At 48.6% G+C, this 26137-nt stretch overlaps 1 protein-coding gene across 1 annotated transcript in view; it reads right to left on the bottom strand.

Annotated features, from left to right (window-relative positions):
* The window catches only part of DNAH9 (dynein axonemal heavy chain 9), a gene marked incomplete at its 5' end in the record, with an annotated part of 292809 nt that overhangs the window by 46730 nt on the left and 219942 nt on the right, over positions 1-26137 (bottom strand). The window contains 9 exons of the mRNA XM_084863896.1: positions 661-783; positions 2474-2644; positions 8179-8319; positions 12062-12226; positions 14354-14558; positions 15485-15607; positions 19730-19965; positions 22236-22424; positions 24998-25117. Of these exons, the coding sequence (XP_084720022.1) occupies positions 661-783; positions 2474-2644; positions 8179-8319; positions 12062-12226; positions 14354-14558; positions 15485-15607; positions 19730-19965; positions 22236-22424; positions 24998-25117 (1473 nt within the window). The remainder of the gene's footprint in view (positions 1-660; positions 784-2473; positions 2645-8178; positions 8320-12061; positions 12227-14353; positions 14559-15484; positions 15608-19729; positions 19966-22235; positions 22425-24997; positions 25118-26137) is intronic.

Genomic DNA, 26137 nt, shown 5'->3' with positions numbered 1-26137 from the left:
CCAAGCTGAGCAACATGGAAAGAAACTGGGCTTTGCCATCACTCAGGCTGGAATTTGAGTCCTAGATTTACCACTTATACAATGTGGGACCTCACTTTCCTCAGATGTGAAAAGGGAACAAATAATGCTTATGGCCCAGTGACCATGAGAATAAGACAAGGTGATTCATTTCTAAGGTGCTCAATCATTGTGAGTTACTCAGCCCCGATGACCCCAGGCTGGCTCCATCCCCTGCCTTGAGGCTCAGTTGGTTAGGGTTAGGGTTAGGTTAGGGCGAAGATGCCTGAACAGAGCCTGGCATCTGTCTGCTTCATGGAGGTGCTGTCCCAGCCTCTCAGCACCCCACACCAGCCCTAGGGCCTCACAGAGGAGCCCACACCCAGCCTGACACACTGACAGGTGAAGGGAGCTCAGCTGAGTCAGAGAAGCTCCCAGGATCTTCCTGTTCCCTCACATGGGAGGCGGAGTCCTCACGGCAGCAGGCACTGGCTCAGCTCGCTCTCTGCAGAGCCATCCCAGCAGCCGGAAAGGAGGAATTCTGCTGTGGGGGGCTATGTTCAAACAGCTCCCTGATGAACTCCAAAAGAGAGCGCGGGGGACAAGGGTCAGAGACAAACCCCAGGAGGTGAGAATGTGCCTTTTCCTGGGGCTGGTACTGACCTTGATGCCTCCCCAGGCCTGATGGGAGAGGAACTCCACTGGACTGGTGACGCCGGCTTGCACGGGGGATCGCAGCAGGAAGTCCAGCTCCAGCGCCCCCACCGCCTGGTTCAGGAGGAGGATCTGCATGTGGACAATGACAGCGCGTGTCTGAGCTGGTGAGGGGCACAGGGTCCGGAGGGCTTCAGGGTCGTCCCTCCATGTAACTGTTGTTACTTCTCGCACTAGCACTTGCCCATCAGTTTTGAGTGTTAGAAGAAGGTAGCGTGGAAGAAGGTATATATATTTATGCAAATCACTCCTGTGTGCACTTGCTTTCACCCTAAAATCAGCAAGACTTAAAAGCATCTGATGAATGACTGTAAACTTGGAAAGCAAGGGTTTTATGTATCAATCATAAATGCCATGGGATGCATTCCTGCTATCTATTGAGAAGATGATACGTCCAAATGATGTGATTTGAGGACCGTGTCAAAGTAACCTATGAGTACATGCAAAATAGAAGTGCAAATAAATATTAATCAACAATGCTAAAGGACTTCCCGAGAAGGGGCGTGGCCAGGGAGCAGGGCTGGGGTATTGATTTTACGAAACTTTCTGTAAGTGTTTTGAACTGGGTCTTGGAGAAGCTGAGAGACAGAAATATCAGACAGGGAGGGAAGGCTTCCAGGGAGGAGGCACAGAGAGTGCAGAGCTTGGAGGGAAGTGGGGAGGTGTGCAGGGCGTCCCCCTCCTCTGAGCCGAGAGTCCTGCTGAGAGGTGCTTGGGAAATGGTTCTCCCCTCTTCAAGGAGTGTTCCCTGCTGAGGAGTCACAGATGGAAATGTTCACAAAGAAAAAATAGTTCAGTCAATTTGAGAAAAGGTCTCTGAGGCGATAGGCTAGCAATAATAGATGAGGCAGAGAGGACCTTGCAGAGTGAGGGTGACATATTTGTGAGGAGAGAAGAGTGAGAAGTGGGGAATAATTGGTGGGAGGGAAGACAGTCCATGCTGGGGCTCAGAGTTGCTTTCGTGATGGCCAGGCTGTCCTCGCTGTGAGGTGGGGAGCACTGAGGGACAAGCCACATGAACTCCCCAATGAGTTCAGTCCTTGAAACCCACAGTCAGCATAGAAGTGTCCCTAGAAGATCTGGCTTTTAGAACTGGAAGAGGCCTCAAGATCATTGGATTAGAGCTCCTAATTCACATGCAGAAAAAATTCCCAATGCTAAATGAGTACAAGGACATATGTCTTCATGTGTGTGTGTTTGTTTTACCCCCCTTCATGTTAAAAAGAAATAAAAGACAAGATTTCTTATTAACACCGGCGGTCCCTCGTGCTCCCAGACCCTGGAGAACCATGGTTCTGAAGGACACTTTACGGCCAAGGCTGTTATAACTATAGAAAGACATGTGCAATTTCTTATCCAGGGGAATGGTTCAATTAAACTTAAGCCCTACAAGTAAGTAATTAGTGAGGATACTCTGGACAGTTCTTGGTGCATCTCAAGAAATGCCTAGTCGTTGCTGCTTCCTTGGTGCCTGTGTGGGCTGATGGGGAGTGGCTGCTGAGGGCTCTGGGGGCAGGACCTCAGGTCACCAGGACCAGTGAGGAAAGGACAGCGCCTGATGAGCGGACAGGGATGCAGCAGCACGCAGGTCCCCAATGGGACCTTCCAGTCTGACCCCTCTGCTTGGAGCTCACAGTCATCACGTGCTATGGGAAACCACGTTAAAAGAAGAAAGCTTTTTGTTTTATTTTGCTTTTACATTTGCTGATGGGGCACTAGTAAATGACTTTGCTTTCTGGAAACTTCTTCCATTCGCTTTTACCTGAAAGGTCAGCTGGGCCAGGTAAGTCAGCTTGTCGCACTCGAAGAGCCCGCGGGTGGTGTACTGGAACACGGAGAAGGTGATGCTGTCCAGCAGGCTGGCCACGCGCTGAGGGAGGCTGTCGTGGGGCACAGCCTTCTCCACTGCCCTCTGGAAGACGCTGCTGAAGGCCTGGGGGCGGGAGGCAGGGGGTGACATGGCTGTTAGTTCCCCTGCAGGCCCACTGAGAGGAATATCAGCACTTCCGAGTCACAGAACTCCTTTCCCAGCGTCTCCTGCCGAGAAGGAATAGCAGCAACGAGCACATTCTGCCTTTGTCTGCTGTTTGCTTAGTTTGTTCACATGAACTATTATGTGGTCTCAACATGGGCAAAGCTCCGAGGCACACAGAGAAGAGCCTACGTGTGGATCAGGGGAAAATAAAGGTCCAGTGGCCAAAATAATTACGTCTAGCAAGCTTTGTTAACTACCTGATAAAAAGTTGATACAGTCAACAATAACTGATAGAGCTTCCCTTCTCCCAACTGATGGATGGAGTATGATGTAACCTGTACCTGTAGCACAGACATTTCTGAGCACCTAATCAGGCACCTTATATGGACTGTACACTGAACCACCAATCAGCACCTGCCTAATACCCTAAGCCCCCGATTCCTCAGTCCCTAGGTCCCTAATCATGTGCCTTACATGAAGCCACTAATCAGCGTGTGCTTAGTACCCTAAGCCCCGTCCCTTCCCTTTCCTCCCCTCAAAAGGCGTGTTCACCCTGGCACGTGTGCTCTTTCTCCTTGGAAGGTAGCCCGGCAGGGGTCTCTCCACCAATAAAGCCTGTGTCCTGGTTCTCCGGCCCCTCTGTCTCATCTTTTTTTTTTTTTTTTTTTTTTTTTTTTTTTACAGAGGATGGGAGAGAGATAGAGAGCTAGAAACGTCAATGAGAGAGAAACATTGACCAGCTGCCTCTTGCACGCCCCCTACCGGGGATGTGCCCACAACCAACGTACATGCCCTTGACCGGAATTGAACCCGGGACCTTTCAGTCCGCAGACCAACGCTCTACTGCTGAGCCAAACTGGTTTCGGCCTGTCTCATCTTTCAGTAGCCAGCTGGGATTAATTATTCCACCCACGACATTATAAAATTCTTGAGGGTAGTACCAATGTTTTGTACAACTACGTACCGTGGTACGTAACAGGCACTCAGAATGTTTTTAATTAGATGCTTTCCCTGTGTAATGGCCAGAATCTCTCATGTTCTTTCTCTTTCTGTCCACTCTGCAGTTCTTGGATGAGGCCCTTCCTCCCCCAGTTCTTGGGGACTCTTCCTGTAGTGGGGAGCACGCGCTGCTCCTGGGACATCTTTTGAACTACACACAACAGGCATGGCATGAACTACAGATCATGACTCCCTGGGCCATTCTTTTAAACTTCGCCACAGACGTTGAACACAAACACATTTAGGAATGCTGCATTTTGAATGTCATACAATAGACGGAGCCATTTAAAAAAATCAAAACATCTTTGGGTCCCTCCCATGGTTGGCTGTGCAGATTTCTTTTCTCTATTTTTGTCTTGTTGCTTTAAGAAGGAAAAACTCTCCGGGCTTGCTAACACCAGGCATCTGAAACCCTGTGGAGAACATGGAAGGTTTGTGCCTCAGCATTTCCTCATCAGCAACATGGGGGCGGGGGTGTGTGCGTGCCTCTCCCTCGTCCACCGTCCACGTGTTTCTTGTTCCCCACGTCCTTGCAGCTTTTCTCCACTTGGTTTTGATGATCCTGGCGAGGGCCTCTGAGCACCTCCCCCACCTCACTGTGACCCCCGCCCTCACAGGCTTCAGGCCTCAGGCTTCAGGCTTCAGCCTGCAGAACCTGCTGGCTGCTAGCTGGTGATGCTCCCCAACAGCACATGGCAGGGACAGGGATTCTCAGTTCATGGAGACCCAGTGGCCATTATGGCTTCCCCTTCAATCTCCACATGACAGTGATCAGTAAAGAGTCTCTAGTTACTACGTTTCCACAACGTGATTCACAATTCAGGAAAAGATCTAAAGAAATTTGAAAACCTGGGCACATGGAGCATTTTCTTTGCGTTAGACTGATTCCGGCCCTTTTCCTTCCAGTCCTGGAAAGCCCCCTCTTCCTCCTACTTCTGACGCTGGGGCGGGGGGCCTGACCTCTGTGCTTCCTGTGGCAGGGGGCCTGACCTCGGTGCTTCCTCCAGGGGTCTCTCCTGCCCACAGGTCTTATTTTGGCTCTAATGCCCTTGTTGCTCCTGTAGGGCCCTTAGATACAGTGGTGCCTCACACAACGAACTTAATTCGTTCCAGGAGCAAGTTTGTTATGCGAAAAGTTCGTTATGTGAAACGCGTTTTCCTATAACAATACATGTTAAAAAAATAATTCGTTCTGCAGCATAAAATATGCTAAGATGACATAAAAAAGATAATTTTTTTGTTATTATTTTTATTTAGATACATCTAAAAACATAATTTTTTTTAAAAAAAACACACATTTTTTTAATTTTAAGACAGACTAAGTAGAGTCTACTGAATCTTGCACATCTTCATCCATTTTCTGCTTTTTGGCCGATGGTTTCATGAAAAACCTGTCCAAAGTTCGCTGTGCGAGGCGTTCTTTATGCGAGGCACCACTGTACTTTCTTCCTTTTCACGGATACCAGATGGAGAGCACGCTGAGGTGGGGGCAGGCCTTGCCCACTGTCCTATCTTTCCAAAACCCAGCCCAGCTCTTCACACCAGACAGACACGGGAAAGATCTGATAAAGCAGTGGCTCTCAACCTTTCTAATGCCATGACCCTTTAATACAGTTCCTCATGTTGTGGTGACCCCAAACCATAAATTATTTTATTTTCTTTTTTTTAAAAAAAATATTCAATATATATTTTATTGATTTTTTACAGAGAAGAAGGGAGAGGGATAGAGAGCTAGAAACATCGATGAGAGAGAAACATCGACCAGCTGCCTCCTGCACACCCCCTATTGGGGATGTGCCCACAACCAATGTACATGCCCTTGACCGGAATCGAACCCGGGACCTTTCAGTCCGCAGGCTGACGCTCTATCCACTGAGCCAAACCGGTTGTGGCCATAAAATTATTTTCATTGCTACTTCATAACTATAATTTTGCCAATGTTATGAATCGCAATGTAAATATCTGTGTTTTCCGATGGTCTTAGGCGAACCTGCTAGCGGTTCTCAACCTGTGGGCAACCCCACTGCTGTAGAGCCTAAGACCATCGGAAAACACAGATATTTACATTATGATTCATTAACATGAGGAACTGTATTACCGGGTCACTGCATTAGGAAGTTGAGAACCACTGTGTTAGAGGAATGGCAGAGGCCTGCTAACGCCTTGAAGAGCTTTGGCAAAGCAGGACGGCTGCCCTAGACCCAGGGTGGACACGAACTTCATGTAAGACAAACAGGTGGGGGTAGGGACATAGCAACATGGGGGAAGGGACCATGCCTGTCTAGGGAGCAGCCCCCCAGCTTCAGCAAATTTAGGCTACGTGGAATGTGTAGCTCAGGACTGCCAAACCTTCCAGACTTTCAGGAAAAGCCAGAAGTTAGGACTTGTGTGAACTATCCTTCTTTTAAAATCTTTGTCACCAACGAAAGGATTTGAAAAGCCCTCCGAGGATCAAGGAAAACAGGTCAACAGGCCTTGGGCCTCCAGTGTGTTCCATCTGCTTCTGCCTGCCTGCTTCTTACCTTTCCATTCGCTGAGAAACGCTATTCCTCCAGCTGCGGCCCGGCCCACCCCCCTGCACACAACAGATGGAGCGGGCCTTCCCTCATCTGCATCTGGTCTGCAGGAAACTTTAGTGAGGTCTTTGAGGTAGTGGAGGGGGGGGGGGGGGTAGGGATGGACACACACACACCCTGGCCCCTGGAGTGCATCCCATTAACTCTCATTAACTCTCTCCTAGCCCTTGGCTGAGTTTTAAAGAAAGGTCACTTTATCATCAAGTTCCCCCTTACCCACCTTATAAACCTCCACGTTCCTACCGAACCTGGCTTTTGAAGTTTTTGCAAGTCTATAAGCACATATATTAAAATCTTTGTCACCGAGAAAAGTGTTTGAAAAGCACATATCTTAACATATTCCTCCTCAAAACTCTTGGGAAAGCCAGCCTGTGAGGCTGTTGCCCCACTGGCCTTCCTGTGGTCTTCTGACTGTGAGAAGGCCGCTCTTTTCTCTTCCGGGAGCAGGAACCGTGAGGTCCAGCCGCAGGCAAAGGCCGCGACCATGGACACGCCAGTGGCTGCCTTTCCTTCACATCACCGGAGGCTTCCAAATTATGGTTGTTCCGAGATTTTCGAAGACACCTGTTTCTGCTCCTTATTAGTGAATGATCAGCCTGCTTTCAGTGATCAAGCTGGTTTATGGACTGTTTCTGGCAATTCCTGATCACGATGTGGGACCCCAAATCCTACCCTCTTATAAACAGGGCTTCCAATGACAAGCCCACACCAGGGTGGGGGTGCTGAAGACAACTGACAGTGGGTCCTGCGCACACAGTTTCATGGCTCCAGGGATCTCTTCCTCCTGGGAAGTCACTGAGCTCAGCGGCGGTGCACCTGGGACTGGGAGGTGACCCTGGGGCTCCTCGGCTTAGCGTGCTCACCTTCATACAGCCTCTAAGTATTTCATAATCTTTCATATGCTTTGGACTGAATGTAAGGCCAAGCATCGAATTTCTTTTAAAGGCACAAAATACTGCAAACACAGTTCAGCTCATCTGTGGCGCCTCTGAGGGAGGGAGAGGCCTGGGAAATGGTGACGTGTCATTTTCCATTCAACAAGCCCACGTGCTATTGGCCCGCTGATTTCTCAGCTGCACACCCCTCCCCACACCTTGGTCTCAAGTGTGGGCTTCACAGAATGACCTGTGTGCTCTGAGTGTGTGTCTGTGTGTATAAGCCCTTCCCCTTGCGTGTGAGTGTGTGTGTGTGTGTGGGGGGGGGGGGAGAGCATGTGTATGCATGTGCATGTGCATGTCCTCTATTAGTTGGGTCAAATCAAATAAAGTTGTTCAGAAATGCTCTACCACCAGCTAATGCCTCTTCAAATGTTGAATTTTGGTGACTGTCCTGGGGGAGAAATATATAATTTCAGGGATGCATTTAAAATGTATGTGTCTTTCTTTTTTATGAGTAAGATGAATTTAGTCACCACATATAATTTGATAACATCTCTGGCTTTAGAAAGGATTCAAAAATAACCATAAAATAGTAGCTTTGGGATAGGAAGGTAGTCAGAAAGGTAATTTGAAGTTGGTCTGTTATTACTGCCTGCTTTGGTTTTAATGGGTGTGCACGGCACACATGATATTTTAAGCTCTTTGGGGGTGGAGATTACTTCTAACACGTCTCTGCATCCTCTCCCACACATTCTGCGAGTTAGTGCCTGCCGTGTCATGTGTGCTTACTGAATGAGCAAGGCCGGGACTTGGTGTGGCTCTGCTTCGGCTCCAGCCGGATAACCCATGAGCTGTGAAAGCCCCAGGTAAAGAGACAGGAGGTACTACAGGTGTGCAGGCCCTGCAGCTGCTCTCCTGGGTGTGATCTTACAGACCTGCCAGGGCTAAAGAAAGCACGCGGTAAGCTGTCACGGGGAGCGCACTGGCCACATTGTGCTGCTTTGTTATGATTACGTGAAACACTCCAGGCTCGAGTCACCTTGAGAGAGAACTGGTACATGGGGTGGATCCTGCTGAGGTCGCTCATGAGGAAGTAGAGCAGAGAAGCGCGGGCGGCCACCGGTCGGTAGTGCTCCCGGGCCTCGTTGATTTTCACTTCGGTCACCTTGGCCTCCTGGACCTGTGAGAGAAAGAAATGGTGGCCCATTGTTCCAGCCATCCAGGGCTTCCTCAGAGGCAGCGTGTGCGAGTCACGGTGTCTGTGTGTGTGGTGGGACAGATTGCGATCTGGAGTGTGGCTGTGGGTTGGAAAGCTGCTGTGGTGTTCCTTAACGGAGCTCATAGTAACCATCTCTCAGGGGGTGAGTGTCAGCCCTTCCGGCTGGGCAATGTGGGCCGTGCAAGCCTCACGCACCATTTCTTAAATATATGTCTAATATAAATAACAAAAACTTTTATTAAAAAGTCACAAAAAAGTAGTTGGTTGAATTAAAATATAAAAATAGCAACAGAAGATGGGAGAGCTAACCAGTTTGGCTCAGTAGACAGAGGATCAGCCTGCGGACTGAAGGGTCCCAGGTTCAATTCTGGTCAAGGACATGTACCTTGGTTGTGGACACATCCCCAGTAGGGGGTGTTCAGGAGGCAGCTGATCAATGTTTCTCTCTCATCGTTTCCAACTCTCTATCCTCCCTTCCTCTCTGTAAAAAAATCAATAAAATATATATAAAAAAAGAAGATAGGAGAGGATGATCAAAGTGTTCTAAAATATTTACATTATTTTTGGAGAGGCTAAATATATTGCTTAATTTTAGAGTTTGTTAAATTAATGTCTATTGTCAAGTCACATAAATAATGAAATATTTTAATATATAAATGAAACAAGGTTAATCAATTAAATAAAATAAAATCAGCAAAGGATAAAAGAGGAGGATAAAGAAAAGGAAGAAAGGAGAAAAAAATAAACAAAAAGCATGGTTAATAGAAAACACAGATTAAGATGGTGGAAATATTTAACTATATCTATAATGTTAATAAATGTAAATTGGTTACATTCAGTAGTAAAAAAACCAAAAAATTCTCAGAAGGGAGTGGAAGTGAGCAGAAATTACACAATTGCTCATATTGGTGTTATCACAGATTCATACGCTTAAGCTCACCTGGGTCTTCAATGCTGCACATTATTCTGTGTGTCTTTAGTCAAATTTCATTTCCGTTTCTTGCAACAACTATTGTAAACTTCACTCTTCTCCCCAAGTCCTCTACCTCACCTCCATTCCCTCTCTCAGCAGAGCGCATGGGAGTTGCAAAAGGAGAAGTGAGTATAGACAACTCTTTAAAGTAGCCAGACTATGAAATGGTAAAGAGAGTGAGGATTGTAACCTAAAGAGGACATGGATCCTTTAAGACTTTCCCTTCATTCCATTAATCTTCTGTCCCCCTATCCCAGCTGCCCATAGGAACCCACGGACTATTTCTAGAGTCATGCTTGCCCTGTATCTCCTATCACATTGGAACTAACTATCTTTCTGAAGATAAGCTCAGTGACAGATGATGAGTACTAGAATTGGTGGGGTGATCATATTGTAAGGCATAAAATGTTGAATCCTATATTATACACATGAAACTAATGTAAATAATGTAAGATTATATGCCAATTACACTCAAATAAAAAATAAAGCTCTTTATCGATGACCCAAATTATATTTCTTTTGACTTTCTTATGTACCCGACTGTATTATTTCTTGCCATTCCCATTAATTCAACTCTTCTTGACGACTGCTCTTTTTCCTTTACAATTCATGCATCTTCCCACCCCCAGCTAAGATCTTAGCATGCTCAGTCTCTCCCATGTCAGGGGGGAATGCCTTGAAGAACCCATCTACTCTTTAAGCTACAACCTTTCTCTCTTTACCATTTCATAGTCTGACTACTTATATTCACTTCTCATTTCTCAACTCCCATTTGCTCTCATTCTAATGCAGGCTTCTCTTCCACTGCTTCACTGAAACCATTCTCTCCATGTTCATTGATAACTCCTCTTTGCAAAATTCAGTGGACACATCTCAGCCATTATTCAACACCAATGGACATACCTTCCTCTTGAAAAGCTTCTTTTCATGATACCTTAATACCTGCTTTTCCTTCCATCTCTCCACTCTACTCTATCCTTCACATCTTTACTTTTCTTAAAGTATATCAGTATTCTTACTCTTAAGATATATAGATATTTTGCCGAAACCGATTTGGCTTGGCGAATAGAGTGTCGACCTGCTGATGATTCTCAGCTCTTTATCACCAGCCCAAGATCATATATCCAAAAATCCATGGGACATTCCCCTGTGAATGGCTCAAAGGCATTGCAAACTCAACACAACACACAACTAAAATCATAATTTCTTCTCATTCCCAAATCCACTTCTAATCTCTTTTTTTCAGTCATAGGCAACAATACCTTTCTAGATGTTTATTCCTGCAATCTGAGCAATTTCCTTGACTACACCTATATCTATATATCTTTTTTTTTTAATAAATATGTTTTATTGAATTTTTACAGAGAGGAATAGAGAGGGATAGAGAGTTAGAAACATCCATGAGAGAGAGAGAGACATTGATCAGCTGTCTCTTGCACACCCCCTACTGGGGATATGCCTGCAACCAAGGTACATGCCCTTGACCAGAATCGAACCTGGGACCTTTCAGTCCGCAGGCCGACACTCTATTCGCCAAGCCAAATCGGTTTCGGCAAAATATCTATATATCTTAAGAGTAAGAATGGGCAAAGACATGTACCCTGACCAGGAACTGAACCAGCAATCTTTTGGAGCATTGGACTACACCCAACCAGCCACATGGGCCAGAGCATTCTTAATTTTCCTACCTTGTTTCTTCCTGGAACAGAGGCTTTATATCTGGAGAAATCCCAATAATCTGACAATAAATATATTCCTTCAAAGGTATATTATTCCTGGACACTGATAGACACACTTAACCTACTCAGACCAATATCTTTTTTTTTTTTTTTTTTTTTTAAATCCTCACCCAAGGATATTTTTCCATTGATTTTTAGAGAGAGTGAACGAGAGAAGGAAAGACAGAGATATCCACGTGAGAGAAACACACTGATTGGTTGCCTCCTTCATGCGCACAGGGCCTGGGCCGGGGAGGAGCCTGTAACCGAGGTACATGCCCTTGACCGGAATCGAACCTGGGACCCTTTGGTCCACTGAGCCAAACTGGCTAGTGCTCAGACCAGTATCTTAAATACTCTTCTGATCCAAGAGCAGAGCTGAAAACAAGGAAAGAACTGTGTGGGTTCGCAGCCTGCTGGGAATGGGCAGGGGAGCGTGGCCCTTGGAAGTCATGTCTGCTAGTCCCCGACAAGGGAAAACAAAAGCCTTCCAAACGTTGTGGAAGAAGGGGAGAAAGCTGCGCCCTAAGTTGTTTGTGGGATGGTGCTGCTTTTGAGAGCTGAGCTTCCTGGGAAGCCATTGAAGTTCTCCCATTAAAGTCAGATATGTGAGATTTTTGCAGGCTGGGATATCCTCAAGGTGCAATCGTGTCTGAACCAGCCAACTCTTACAGCAGTGAGAGCCCTCACCTTCGGGGCAATTCTACAAACTCACCCAGGAGTTAGGTTTGCGCTCCCTTCCCTGCACAGACGGCAATGCCCTGCACAGGCTTCACTGCTCATCAAACGTTTGTGGAGGGGAGTTGTCAAAAGCATTTCCCAGCAGGTGGGACCTCCACAATACAGAAAGTGAGCCCCTCATTTCAGGAGTCCTTAGTTTGCTTTTCTAGGAGAAACTTGGGGAGACGGAAGAGCCATCTGTCAGTCTGGCTTCTTTGACCTAAAAGTTGAACGCAGGGCCTGGGAGGGGGGCATTTGCTCCCCAGCTCAGGCAGCCAGGGTAGTTTCTCACCTTCTCCTCGACTTCCGCGGCTGTCTGCTTGGTGACCTCCAGGTTCTCCACCAAGGCCGTCTCTTCCAGGAAGTTCCCCGAGGCCGAGGAGAGGCGGGACAGCAGGCTGTCTTCCAGCGTTTTCAGGGTGATTTTGAACCCGTTCTGCTGCTTCGTGAGATCTGACTGGGAAGATCAAGTGAGGGGGTATCACACAGAGAAGCCCAGAGCGTCCTACTCTCGGGAGAGTCTGAAAAAATAAATGTTTATGGGCCCAGGGTCCCTTCTCTTCGAGACAGCAAACTGAGGCAAAATAGCAGAATGATCGAGACCCTAAGCAACTGAGTTGAATCCCAATTGTACCATTTCCTAGTCATGTGACCTTAGGCTAATGACCTCCAGTGACCTTTAGTAGCCTGGGCTGGGTTAGTCCCAGGCCTTACGCCTGGGAGTGCTTGCTGTGCAATGCTGCGCACGATGCCAGCAGTCTGGTCAGGAAACGGAACCTGTTTTGGTGAATAGTGTTAGTTCCCCAGAGGGTCCTCTCTATCACCACTTTCCTGCTCCCAGATGAAGTGCTCTCCTACGGATAAGTTTTTGTTTTTTGTTTTTTGTGGGAGGGAAGAGTCAACAGAAACTGTCTTAGACAAGATCACTGCAGGAGCTCTCCTCAAGGCTGGCGGGGGTGCTGGGGTCCAAGCGGGTCTCACCTGTCTTCCCTCTCGGGTTGTTAGGTTCCTATCCCGCAGCACTGGACACTCTCTCTGGTGGGGCCATAACCTCAGGCAGCTGCGGTTTCTCTGCCCGTGCCCAGCTGCGGTGACTGCTTTTGGATCCACGAAAGAACGAACTTCCTGTTGGAGGCTCGAGCCATGGCCACCCTGCTCAGCTTCTGCTTCTTACCCAACACTTTCCTCAATCCCAGTTTGCAACTGGGATTTGCTGTTCTCTGCTGGGAAGACTCGGTACCAGGGTCTTTAAATTAGTGAGGGCCCAGCCGGCCTGGCTCAGTGGTTGAACCAGGTGGTCATGGTTCGATTCCCCATCAGGGCACATGCCCGGATTGCAGGCTTAATCCCCAGCATGGGGCATGCAGGAGGCAGTTGATCAATGATTCTCTCTCAACATTGATGTTCTCTCTCTCTCTCTCTCTCTCTCTCTCTCTCTCTCTCTCTCTCTCTCTCTCTCCTTCCCTCCCTCTCCCTTCCTCTCTGAAATCAATAAAAAAATATTTTTAAAAAAGTAGGAATTAGCTCAGATGCAACCTCCTCATAGAACCTTTTTCTGACTTCCCAGTTTGAATTAGTCCAGGGCTCACTAAGATTCTCATCACCACCTGACATGGCATATATTTTTTGTTTTCATCCTTATTTTCTGTGTCCCTCCACTAGACCGGTAAGCCTATGAGGGCAGGGACCTGGTGTTCCTTTCCACCTGCTGAGCCTGAGCGCCCGTGCTCTGGCCTGCCTGGGAGCTGGGCTCCTGGGTGTGTGCTCAGTGAAGGCGTGCTGGCAGGAAGCCGGCCGGGCGCCCTGGTGTCAGTCTCACAGACAGTCATTTTGGAGGTGCATTTACAATCTAACCAGGCCTAAAGAGCGTAAAACGGGGATGTTGCTTGCTGTGGACTGAATTGTGTCCCGGTAAATCATGCTGAAGCCTTTCCCCCCATATTGGAAATGGGCCTTTTCGGGGTTGAGTGAGGTTAAGTGAGGTCAGTAGGGTGCGGCTCTGGTCTGATGGGAGTAGCGCCCTTATAAACAGAGACACCAGAGAGGCTCTCTCTCTCTGCACACACAGGAGGCGGCCTGGGGACCCAGTGACATGGTGGCCATCTCCAAGCCAGGGAGGAAGGTCTCTCTGGACACCAAACATGCCATCTCCTACCTTGGACTTACAGCTTCCAGAACTGCAAGAAAATAAATGTCTGTGTTCTATTGTAGCAGCCCGAGCTAAGACGCTGTCCTACGGTGGATGAGCCGCCTGTTTTGAATGCCCTTGTGAAATTGAAGCCTGCTTAGTGGTGACACAGGCATGAGAACATGTGTGACAGGAGGCCTTCATGGCTGGCCATGCCAGCGCACAGCCCCTCCACGGCCCTGCGATGAGTGTCTGTCTGCCTCGGTTCTTCAGCTCACGCTACCCTGTTTCCCTGGTGCTCCCTGGCTGGAGGGGTGGACGCTCCTCAGTCTAGCAGAGCCCCGGCTGCTCAGCTCCAGAGCAAGCAGCCCACATGCTTCCCCCAGAGAGGGGCGCCCCCTGGGACCTAGTGACAGCGCACTGTCCGCCTCCCTTGCTTGGTGGGCCTGGACGCACCTTCAGCTGCTCCAGGTCTGGCCTCTCCATGCTGACCACAGCGGCCAGCAGCTGGTCCTCCAGGCCGTCCCTGGTCACCGTGAAGTTGATGAGGGTGGCCTGGGCCTGCAGTTCCGGCTGGTAGTGAGGATTGGCCAGCTTGGTGTGAAGGATGAGCCGGAACCTGGGGTTGTATTCACACTCTTTGTCCCCGATTTTAATGAACCTGGAACATAAAGGCTCTGGTAAAGCTTGTTAAGCCAGAGACAGAATTCTAGATTTGTTTTAAGATCACAGTCAATAAGGCTGCCGTATTCAGGCGGATCCCTAAGCATGGCTAGCGTGAGCCCTGGGGTTCTTGCTGCCTTAGCGTAGGAAATTGGGGTGGAGGGTGATAGACTTTTCCCAGGACACCTTGTTTGACTCTGTCTGCATCATGCAAACCGTCCGGGAGAGCCGGTGACACGTTACGAAACATTCCAGCAGATGGCAGTAAAGTGTTTGCAGGGAGGGTACCTCTTTAGTTCGCACAAAGGTACCTCACAGGCTGGCTGCAGGGCTTACTATGTCTGCTGCTGACAGAGAATGACGTCCACGAGTGAAAACGGTTAATTAAGTTAACGAGCACATCTGGAGGACATGGAAAGGCGGCTTTCCTCTCAGGCACTGGGCAAGGCTTCATGAGAATCACCCCTCCCTCTCCCAGGAGCCCTCTGGTCCCTTCTCTTTTCTCCTGCTTCTGCCACACGCTAATTAGTTTCCAGCACCCAGAGCCATCGGGCTCATCACAGGGACAAAGAGGTGAGAGTTCTCAGGACTCGGAGGCCTGGCTTGGGTAAAATGCTCACGCTTCAAGTCAGCCTGCTGTTGGGTCCCTTTCCTTCCGAGGTTCCTCCAAAACAGGGCGCTATGGCTGTTTAGAAGGACATCCAAAGATCCGAGGAGGACATGGATGGATGGAAGCAAAGTGACTCTAGAAACTTTCTCTAGGATGTGAGGCAGCGGGTCATTCCTCTGCTGGAGGGAAGAGGAGTGTGCGTGCTGTGGGAGGCGCTCCACGCAGGCTGGGGAGAGCCGTTTTGAGGGGAGCAGAGCTGTCACAGTCCTGCCTGGGCCAGCTCGCAAAGGACTGGTAACCCAGCCGAGTCTCACCGTCCTTTTTTAATGACTTCTCTCCCGAGCAGCGGTCCCAGGACAGGATCAATGGACTCCTCCAGGTTTTCAATCAGCACCACGTCTCCAGCTTCCAGAGCTTGCTCTAAGGATTGGAGGTAGCTGGGGAGAAAGTCGGTAGAATAAGCCTGTGGCCAGGTACAGATCCAGAGGAAATTTAACAACAGTGGAGGCTCTGACACTCAGGGATAAACTTGGAAGATTTCTACCTGGGATGATTTCTGTGGCCACATTTTTTTCTTAAGTAGTTGTAGAAATAGGGGAAAATTTCAAAATAAATATATGGAAATTAACTATAACCTTTCCATCCTTTAAATTTGGTGCTACTATATATGTTTTGATATCATACATTTTGAAGTTTATTATCACTATGTCTATTTATTTTATATTATATTACATATATAATTACTTATATTTGCATTTATATTTTTTATTAGACTTATAAAGCATATTTGTTTCATAACCTGGCTTTGTACATAAAATGCATTGTAAACATTTTTACATGTCATTAACAATTCTTCTATAACTATTTTTATATAATTGGCCCTGGCTGGTGTGGCTCGGTTGGTTGGGTGTTTGATTCTGGGTCAGAGCACATGCCCGGATTGTGGGCTCAATCCCAGTAGGGGGCGTGCAGATGCAGCCAATCAATGATTCTCATCATTGATGTTTCTCTCTCTCCCTCTCCCTCTTTCTTCTCTCTGGAACCAACACAAATATATTTTTTAAAAATCAATAAAATATTTAAAAAATATTATAGTGAAGAAGAAGAGGAGAGACTCATATAAGCTAATACTGAAATATTTTATATAACTTCAACAATACAGATATGTAGAAAAAAAGGTCTAAAAGGATATCCTATACCAAAAAGTTAGCAATCTTTTTCTGCGAATAATGTATTATAGGAGTTTAATTTTTGTCTTTGTAATTTCTTTGTACAACCTTTTTTTCTTTTATTGCAATAATATATATGTATTTTAAATGAGAAATATCACAACAAATGTTATTAAATATAAAACTAAATAATTAAAGGTATATTTTATATGAGTAGAAAGGAATAAAGATCCATTTAATAAGAAAATTTAACATAGAGTAAAATGTCACCTCTAATTTATTGGGGAAAGGATGGAGAATTTAATAAATGGTATTGGAAAATGGCTAACCACTTCAAAAATAAAAATTAGGTCTATACTTCACATAATACTCTAAAATATATTTCAGGTGATTGGATTTCAGTGTAAAAAAACATTAAAAAACTAAAAATTCTAGGTGAATATTTACACAATTTCTGGACAAAAAAAGACTTTTCTAAGCTTGATCAATGAAAGAAATGAGTGACAAATCTGAATGAATTGTAGTATGTTCCATCCCACAGATAAAAAGACAAATGACACTCCACCGAACATCCACTCCTCTGATCAAGGGAGACTATACTACATAGTCTCAGCATATATTACATATAATAAAATATATACATTCAAATACTAGATACCAAATCTAGAACACCATCTAACAGAAGAGTAGTCAATGGACATGAATAGAGAATTACTTGGACAGGTGCTTACCAAGGGCTTCCTAAGTGTTAAGCACTGTTTTTGGTATTAGGGCAATAGGAATGAGCAAAAAGAACAATTTCCCCCCCTAAAATGCAGTTATTGGTTAGTTAGAAAAGAATAATTAAATGTCTCATGTCCTTTCTCACCAAAGTTTGCTTTGTAAGAAAAAGTCCATTCTGTATTCAATATTTGCTTTAACTATCTTTTTTTTTTTTTTAATATATGTTTTATTGATTTTTTACAGAGAGGAAGAGAGAGAGACAGAGAGTTAGAAACATTGATGAGAGATAATCATCGATCAGCTGCCTCTTGCACACCCCCCACTGGGGATGTACCTGCAACCAAGGTATATGCCCTTGACCGGAATCCAACCCGGGACCTTTCAATCTTCAGGCCGATGCTCTATCCACTGAGCCAAACCTGTTTTGGCTGCTCTAACTATCTTTGCAACATTATATGCTTGCTTTAACAACCGTGGGTGTGCTGGACCTCTGGACAAGCATGTTTGGGACAAGTGGTCAGAGCAGCAAAAGTTTTTTTTTTATTATTTATTTTTATTTTTTATTAAGGTATTATATGTGTACATATCTTTCCATTGCTCCCAGCCCCCCCCCCACTCCCCCCCGCCCCCCCCCCCCCACGCCAGCCCTCGGAAATCTCACTTTGGAAGCCATGTGTTCGAGTAAATAAACCTTGGATCTCTAAGTGAGATCACCTTGGTTCAAACACTGCCTCCATTGATTTAAAAGTATTTAAATTAATTTTTAATTGTGGTAAAATATACATGAAATCCACCATCTTCACCATTTTTAAGTGTAAAGTTTGGTGGCATCAAGAACATTCTCACTATTGTATTACCATAACCACCATTCCTCTCCAGAACTCTCTTTGTCTTGCAAAACTGAAACCCTGCACCCCTTTACACAATGATTCCTTGTCCCCCCTGCCCCTCCCCTGGGGGACCAATTCTGTCCCTATGAACCTAACCACCCGAAGTACCTCATGTAAGTGGAATTACGCAGTAGTTGTCCTTCTGTGACTGGCTTATTTCACTTACAGGATGTCCTTAAGGATGTTAAGGTTCATTCATGTGGTAGCATGTATCAGAATTTCATTCATTTCCAAGGAAGAATGATATTCCATTGTATGTATATACTATATTTTATTCCTCCACTTATCTGTTCATGGACAGGTGGATTGCTTCCACCTTTTGCCTCTTGCAAATAATGCTGTTATGACCATGGGGGAACCAATAGCCATTGCGTTGAAAGCTGTGTACTCTTGCCGAAACTGGTTTGGCTCAATGGATAGAGTATCGGTCTGCGGACTGAAAGGTCCCAGGTTCGATTCCGGTCAAGGGCATGTACATTGGTTGCGGGCACATCCCCAGTAGGGGGTGTGCAGGAGGCAGCTGATCGATGTTTCTCTCTCATCGATGTTTCTAATTCTCTATTCCTCTCCCTTCCTCTCTGTAAAAAATCAATAATATATATATATATATATATATATATATATATATATATATATATATATATAAAGAAAGCTGTGTACTCTTGAGGAAATTACTTCTGTGAATCTCACTTTCCTCAAAAGTGAATGGTACCAATAATACTGACCTTTCTGTTGTGTGGATTAAAAAGTCATCTATGATAATACAAGTGTAATATGCTAATTAGACCAGACGTTCTTCCGGATAACCTTTCAGACGAAGCCGGGGCTGTGAGGAAAGCCCAGGTCCCGGGAAACCAGTGCCGGTGGTCGGGGGAAGGAAGGTCTACTCACACACAAACTTCATGCATCGGGCCTCTAGTTTGAAATAAAACTTATACCATCAAGAATGGCACATGTCAACCACCTAATACATGGCCCGGGCCCCATCCCTCACTGCCCTACTCTATTTCTCTCATGTACCCTAGGGCACAGAATAAGAACTGAAAACTGAAACTACAGGGCTAAGGTGTAACAGGGCTAATGGAGCAATGGGGTGAGAGATGCTGAGGCCCGGTCTGTGCCGTGTGGTGGGTACTGGACTGACATTCTCTCTGGTCTTCTTGTCCCTTCTTGTAGTAGTAACTCCCGTCTGGTAGGTTCAAAGCTGCATGGCCCACACAAAGGGCTCTAACCTTCCCTTGGCTGCTATGCATCCAATCACAAATGTCCTGTTGCTCCTCAGGACAAAGAGAGTTTAGGTTGTTTAGTGTGGCTCCGGGGCAGAGGTGGGAGGAAGGGGTAGGAGAGGCCTAAGGTGGGCAGGTTTTGGCTCCAGGTGAGGAAGACTTTGTAAGATAAGGTGACCAGATGTCCCGCTTTTGGCGGGACGTCTGGTCACCTTATTGTAAGACACATATTCTGACAATGAAGCGTGATGCTTGGGGAGTAGGGAGTATTGAAGCAGAGATGGGAGGGAGGATGCCAGGGATGGTGGAGCCAGGACTCCTGAGCGGGTTGAGAGGCTGACACGAGTGATCTCTAACGAGAGAGAAAATCAGAGACTCGGTACCCAAGCATCTTGCACTGAGATGTGCCCTAAAACGGGAGGAGGAACCTGGGAGACCGGGAGGGACCAAGAGAGTAGGAACAACCCACGGGGACTTAAGGTCCGCTCATAACACTTTTGTTTTCTCTGCACAAATGGCAAAAGTGGGACCTTTGATGCTAGGCCACTTACCCCTTCCGACCGATCTGGGTGACCCGGAGGTCTTCTCCGAATTTGTTCTTGACCCATTTGATGCCTTGCAGCTGAGGGTCGACCAGGAGCGGCCAGCGCTCGCAGGTGAGGAGGATGGTGGCATTCTCCACGGACATGCGGTCGGCGGGCAGGCCCTGGTTCTGCCAGGCAGCCACGTCGGCATCGTCTGTCAGCATCCTCAGGGGGTCCAGGCTGGGGGTGACCGGGATGGGGACCTGAGGATGAAGGAACACCCCCACACTCAGCACAGAAGCGTGCCTTCTCAGCTGGGGCGGGATGCTCAGTGGTTCCCTAAAATGAAGAGTTCCTTGAAAGAGCTTTTCTGGATGATGTGCAATTATTTCTGGACACAGGATTTTTAAAGTACCTAGTGTATTTTTTTGTGTGTTGACTGGTGAAAACAGCAGAAATTCAGCCTGTGTGACCCTTGCCCTTCAGTTTATTCACTGAAATCAGATTTCTACCATGAATCATTTGCATTTAAATCAACAGCCTCTTCGATGCCCTTACCCATGTTAGCATGCCGCATCTCTGTGCTTCTCCTGCCCAGGCCCCATGTCTACGGAGCTTTCTCTGTCTGTGCAGCTGACACGGACAGCTCTCTGCTCTCATTGCCTCCCCCCTGCTGACAGAGGCTCGGTGTGCAGGGAGCTGGGGTCTTCCCTTGCTCCAGGCCCAGGACCCCACACCCAGGCATGACCATGTGATTCTGCAAACTCCCTGCAGGTGCTCTGGGAGACCGGTGTGCCCGCCAGGCCTGACCTTGCCTCCGCACAGCCCGTTTCCCTGTGGCCTCTCTGTCTCTGTTGACCTCTCTCTGCTTGTGTAATTCTTGTGCAAGTAATATGTCCCATGGGGGACGTGTGCCTTTTTAAAAAATGAAGTAATCATCCCAGTGTTGTGCAGCCATCAGCTCCGGGTCTGAAGTACTTTCATCGCCCCAAATGAGGCCCCATACCCATTATTAGTCACGCCCCGTGACCCGCTACCCCCAGCCTTTAGCAACCACGCTTCTGCTTTCTGTCTTGATGGGTTTACTTAGTCTGGGTAGTTCACCTAAAAGGAACCATACAAAAGTGATGTTTTGTGTCTGGCTATGTTCATTTAACAGAAGGTTTTCGAGGTTCACACACATATGCCCTTTGAACCCCTCTGTCTCTCTCTTCTCTGCAGTCTGACTTTCCAGTTACCTCGGGAAAACCGTTACAAACCATCTCCTGCCCCTTTAACCACCTGCTAAGTTTGCGAGTGGCCAGTGCTGTGCCATCCAACAGCCTCTGAAGATCCTTACCCCGGGATCAGAAATGGCTCTGTGGAGTCAGCTTCCTTTGTAACCTTTCCGGTTTGTGCACTGAGAGCTATCGATGCCAGAAGGATTTCACCTGACTGCTGACAGGGTCCAGGGCATGAAGATGCATGCAAATCCCAAACAAAACCAGAAAAATCCTCACAAAGCTGCCTTATCTTTGCTCACTCAGCTAATGATAGCCCTTTTAACACCTTCCTTTTCTACAAGTGCCCAAGTAAATAAATAGCGTTCTTTTTGTTTATTTCCTAGACCTGTAACAGCTTTTAAAGCACTATTCGACACATTATCAGGTAAGACTTCATAAGCTGATGTGTGAAAGCCATCCTCACTAGAGAATGCGGGTTCTGCGCTCAAAGGCGACACCTACAGGCGAGCTCGGGAATGCAGCCCCTACATGCTGAGTCCCGCCCCACCTGCCCCTCATGAGCACAAGCTCCTGCTGGGCTGGGGCTGCCTGTGGGCTGGTGGGCTGGCAGCTAAGGTGTCTTAGCCACCTCGTGAGGCCCAGGGCATGCAGAACACTCCCTGGCTATGGGGCGGAGGGGTGTGGCAGTCTCGGGTCACAGTAGATGTTACTGGGTCTAAGGCTCCAACAGGAGCCTGAGCTGCTTCAGCAGGGCCCAGCGTCCCCACCCACCGGGCCAGTGCAGGGGAGGGGCTGGGGGAATCCACCCCTCACATCGGGAAGCCGCTGGTGCGCATGGCAGAAGAGGATACAGCCGGTGCACATGGAGGCACAGACAGAGCAGCTTGGGCCTGGGAACAAGGTGCGGTGAAGGAGCCAGGGAGGGGCCTGGTCCCTGCTGCCCTGAGACATGTGGCTCCAGAGCAGAGACTGGAGGGAACACAGGTGGCACTGGTGCCGCTCAGGGCTTATTGTTCTGAGGAGGCCAGCCTGCGGGGCAGGGGATCAGAGTTCCCACGGAGGGCTCCATTGGGACAGAGCTGCTGTCCTCGGAATCCCCCAGCTGGCCCGCCCAGAGGGCCATGGGTGGGGTGCAGGCAGTGTGGGAGCACGTGGTACGTGTGTCTCCCTCCTGGATCCCAGCCATCATGGCGGGTGCTCAGGTGGAGGTGGGAGAAGGTGTGCAAGAGGGGCTGGAAGGTTTGGGTGACTGTCATTGAGCGCACGGTGCCAGGGCTGCTGGGGGCAGCGGGAGTTCTGGCCGCACATACCTGCAGCCGGCTCAGGTAGGGTCTCCAGGTCCCATCCAGGAGGCTCTGCCGGTATTTCTTTGTAAAGAAGCCCAGGTAGGAAACGAAGGCCGTGGTAAGTAAGATGTCTCCACACAACGTGCTTTCCTGCCGCTTGAAGTTCTGCACAGCTTCTGCCCACCGCACGTTTTCAGAAGCGAGTCCTCCCACCTACAGTTCCAAAGGCCAGAGAGAGGAGACAAGGCTTGTCACAGCCGTGGGCTCAGCCCCGCAGCTCACAGCGTCCGCTTCCCCGCGGGACACCCGGGGCATCTGGCGTGGCCCTTCTGACCCTAAGGGTTTGCAGCAAGCATCTCAGCAATCAAGCCCCCATTCTGTGTGCTGCGTGCTGTGTGCTGTATGCTGTGTACTATGTGTTGTGTGCTGTGTACTATGTGCTGTGAGCTGTGAGCTGTGTGCTGTGTACTGTGAGCTGTGTTGTGTGCTGCGTGCTGTGTGCTATGTGCTGTGTGCCATGTGCTGTGTGCTGTGTACTGTGTACTATGTGCTGTGTGCTGTGTACTGTGTGCTGTGTGCTATGTATTGTATGCTGTGTACTGTATGCTGTGTGCTATGTACTGTATGCTGTGTACTATGTGCTGTGAGCTGTGTACTGTGTGCGGTGTGTTGTGTGCTATGTACTGTTGTGGTGTGTTGTGTGCTGTGTGCTGTGAGCTGTGTGCTGTGTGCTGTGTGCTGTGTGCTGTGTGCTGTGAGCTGTGTGCTGTGAGCTGTGTGCGGTGTGTTGTGTGCTGTGTGCTGTGAGCTGTGTGCTGTGAGCTGTGTGCTGTGTGCTGTGTACTGTGTGCTGTGTACTGTGTGCTGTGTGCTGTGAGCTGTGAGCTGTGTGCTGTGAGCTGTGTGCTGTGTGCTGTGTACTGTGTGCTGTGTACTGTGTGCTGTGAGCTGTGTGCTGTGAGTTGTGTGCTATGTAGGCTATGGGTCGATGGCAGGCCCTGATGCAGGCTTCCAGGTCTGCCCTTTTTAGGTACAAATATGAACCCTCCTCATGGGCTGCTGAAAAGCTTCCACGTGACCGTGTGTGCTAATCACTCAGCACAGTGCCTGGTCCACAAAATATATTAGAAAATTATTCACCTCTCCCGTCTCCTCTCCAAATGCTGGGGTATGAAAATAAGTAAAATTAATTTCATGCGCTATAAATAATTCACGGTGGGCAGGGAGAGAGACATGGTAATTAAGACACGGAGCTGGAAGGAGTGATGGGCGTGCACAGAGGAGCCAGACTGACTCTGCTGGCCTGCTTTGGGGGGGCCTGCCGTCCGGGGCGCTCTTGGGGGGGCAGAGATACCCTTTCTACAGAGAACTGGTAGGTGCAGGTGCAGCTTAGCTTCTGTGGCTGACCGGCCGCTCTGCAGGGTTGGTCTGCTCCCAGCCGCACAGTGGCTCAGCCACCCACTGCAGACACATGCTGTGTGCAGCCTGTCTCCACTGGTTCTGTGCCTCAGTTTCCCCACACGAGGGAACTGGCTGTGCTGTGTACACAGACTGGCTGCAGCCCACGTGGGAAGCCTTTTATCGGTGAGGAAGGGGCTGTAAAGGCTTGCAAATGCAGTGAAGTCACACTGGGGCTCTGCTCTATGCACTCTTAGCAGACATGTGAGGGGACTGTGAGCCGAAGGCATGTTAAAAGGCCTTGGGTTCTTGGGCCGCCTCTCTTCAGGAGCTGGGCCTGCGCCCTCCGGAGCCGTGGCTGCTGTGAGCAGTGGGCCCTGGGGAGGGGCCCGAGCTGGCCTCCGCCCAGGCCTGGGGCCGGGACCTCTGCTCCCGGAGCCCTGAGGAGCCGGGTGACAGCAGGTGGGGAGCCTGAGGCTACATGGAGACGCCCGTGAAGGAAGCCTCTGTATAGCCTCCAGACTGGCGTGGCCACCGGCTCAGAAACACCACGGGGCCCCTGTTGGCACCTGCAGCAGAGCGGCCTGCTAGCTGAGCCTGCCCAGATTCCTGACCTCAAACTCGGAGATTTAAAGAGCAGTTATTTTATGAAATCTCTAAGTTTTAGAGTGATTTGATATACAGGCATGATAGCACAAGCTCTGTGTTCTGACCCTCTGATTAATTTTTTTCCAGGAAGGTTAGAGCCTATGTGTGTGTGTATGTTTGTGTGATACATACGTGTGATATGTGATGCATGTGCGCGATGTGTGACATGTGTATGCACATGAGATGGGCATAGTATGTGATATATGTGTGTGATGCATATGTGATGTGCATGTGTATGAGATTTGTGTGTGATGTATGTATGTGTGTGATGTGTGTGAAGTGTATGGTGTGTGTGTGTGTGATGTGCACACACACAGGTAAGGTCATGTTCAGAAATGCTCAGGGCAAAAAAGTCTTATTCTTTTTTTGGTTTTGCCTCAGTTCCCTGTCCTCACCCCCTCATTACTGACCATGACACAGGTTAGGAGCTCAGAGCCTGTCTGTCACATGCTAGCTTCACTCTCTAATACTCCCCCTGGTCGATACACACATGTGTAAGCATCTCACGTCTCACCCGCGCTGCCTGCAGGAGCCTGTGCTCCCATCCTCCACCCGTCTCTGCAGGGAAATGCTGACCGGCCCGGGGCATGTGTTCACACCCTTCTCAGGATGCAGCCCCTCAGCCCAGCACGTTTTAATATTCCCCCAGCCCACGCCGCGGAGCCGGCTCATCCATCCCACCTCCCCGGCGCCTGACAGCTCCGCTAATGTAATTAAAGCTCCGCCGCGCCCGCGCTCACCAGGCGATTTGCAAGGGAGATGGTGCCCGCGGTCGCTTCGGCTTCTTGCTGACATTTGAGTTTGTCTGCTGTGGCTCTCTCAAACTTGGCCGTGAGCTTGGCCAGGTTTTCATCCAGGTGCTGTTCGGGAAGGAACACAGGTGTGTCAGTAACCCCGGCCCCGGCTCCTCAGTGCTTGAGGCAGGGTCCCCTTGCAGGCGTCTTCAAGGAAGAGTGGTGGGGTGGGGGGGTAGACAGGGATAAGCTATGAAGGCAGGGGAAGGGGGCAAGGCAGGAAAGGAAGGTGAATTAGGACGTTCTCAGGCAGGGATCCAGTGAGACCCCAGCCAGATCCCCGAGGGAGAAGGTCGGAGCGGGGTCCAGCGCAGTCTTGACCCAAGTGAGAAGCTGAGATTTCCTACACCAGCTCCACAGTCATTGGTCTAGGGCAGCGGTTGGCAAACTGCAGCTTGGGAGCCACATGTGGCTATTTGGCCCCTTGAGTATGGCTCTTCTGCTAAATACCATGTGTGGGTGCACACATACAGTGCGACTGAAACTTCGTGGCCCATGCGCAGAAATTGGTTTTTGGATCCCAAAAGGAACTTCAATCGTTATGCTGTTGAGATTTGGCTCTGCTGACTAATGAGTTTGCCGACCACTGGGCTACTGCCAGGAGTGCTGATGGCCATGGAGGAGGGTACGCAAGCTCTCTTTCTCCTGGAGTCCTGGAAGATAGGCTGTCGTTGCTGCCAGAAGCTGCAGGGGCTGCTTTAGAAGCAAATCTCCCTGAAGCCTGGAGGCCTGCAAATGGTCAGAACGACCCCAGGAAGCCAGGGCGGAGCACACTCAGTGCCTGCTGCAGCGGAGCTGTGCATAGGGATGGCCTGTCTACACCCCAAGGCCTCCCCTGGCTGTAAGGTCCTCAGAGCATAAAACTCACTGTTATTTCACCTCAGCTATTCTCTTACATGACTCCAAAGTATGGGGACGTTAAAAAAATACACAGTTTCAATTTTTTCTAAATCTACTAAGTGTTGAGAATTGAAGCACTCAGAATACATATTAGCATACACAAAGACACACTGACCTATAAACTCCCAATGCATCTGAGTCTGTTCAGTCACCCGGGTTCAGGCTGCTCTGCTGGTCATTACCAAG

Source organism: Pipistrellus hanaki (genome assembly GCF_964339955.1).
Source record: "Pipistrellus hanaki genome assembly, chromosome: 16".
In the NCBI taxonomy this organism is placed as follows: domain Eukaryota; kingdom Metazoa; phylum Chordata; class Mammalia; order Chiroptera; family Vespertilionidae; genus Pipistrellus; species Pipistrellus hanaki.
The sequence above is the reverse complement of the archived record's forward strand: the minus strand, read 5'-3'. Positions and strand labels throughout refer to the sequence as shown.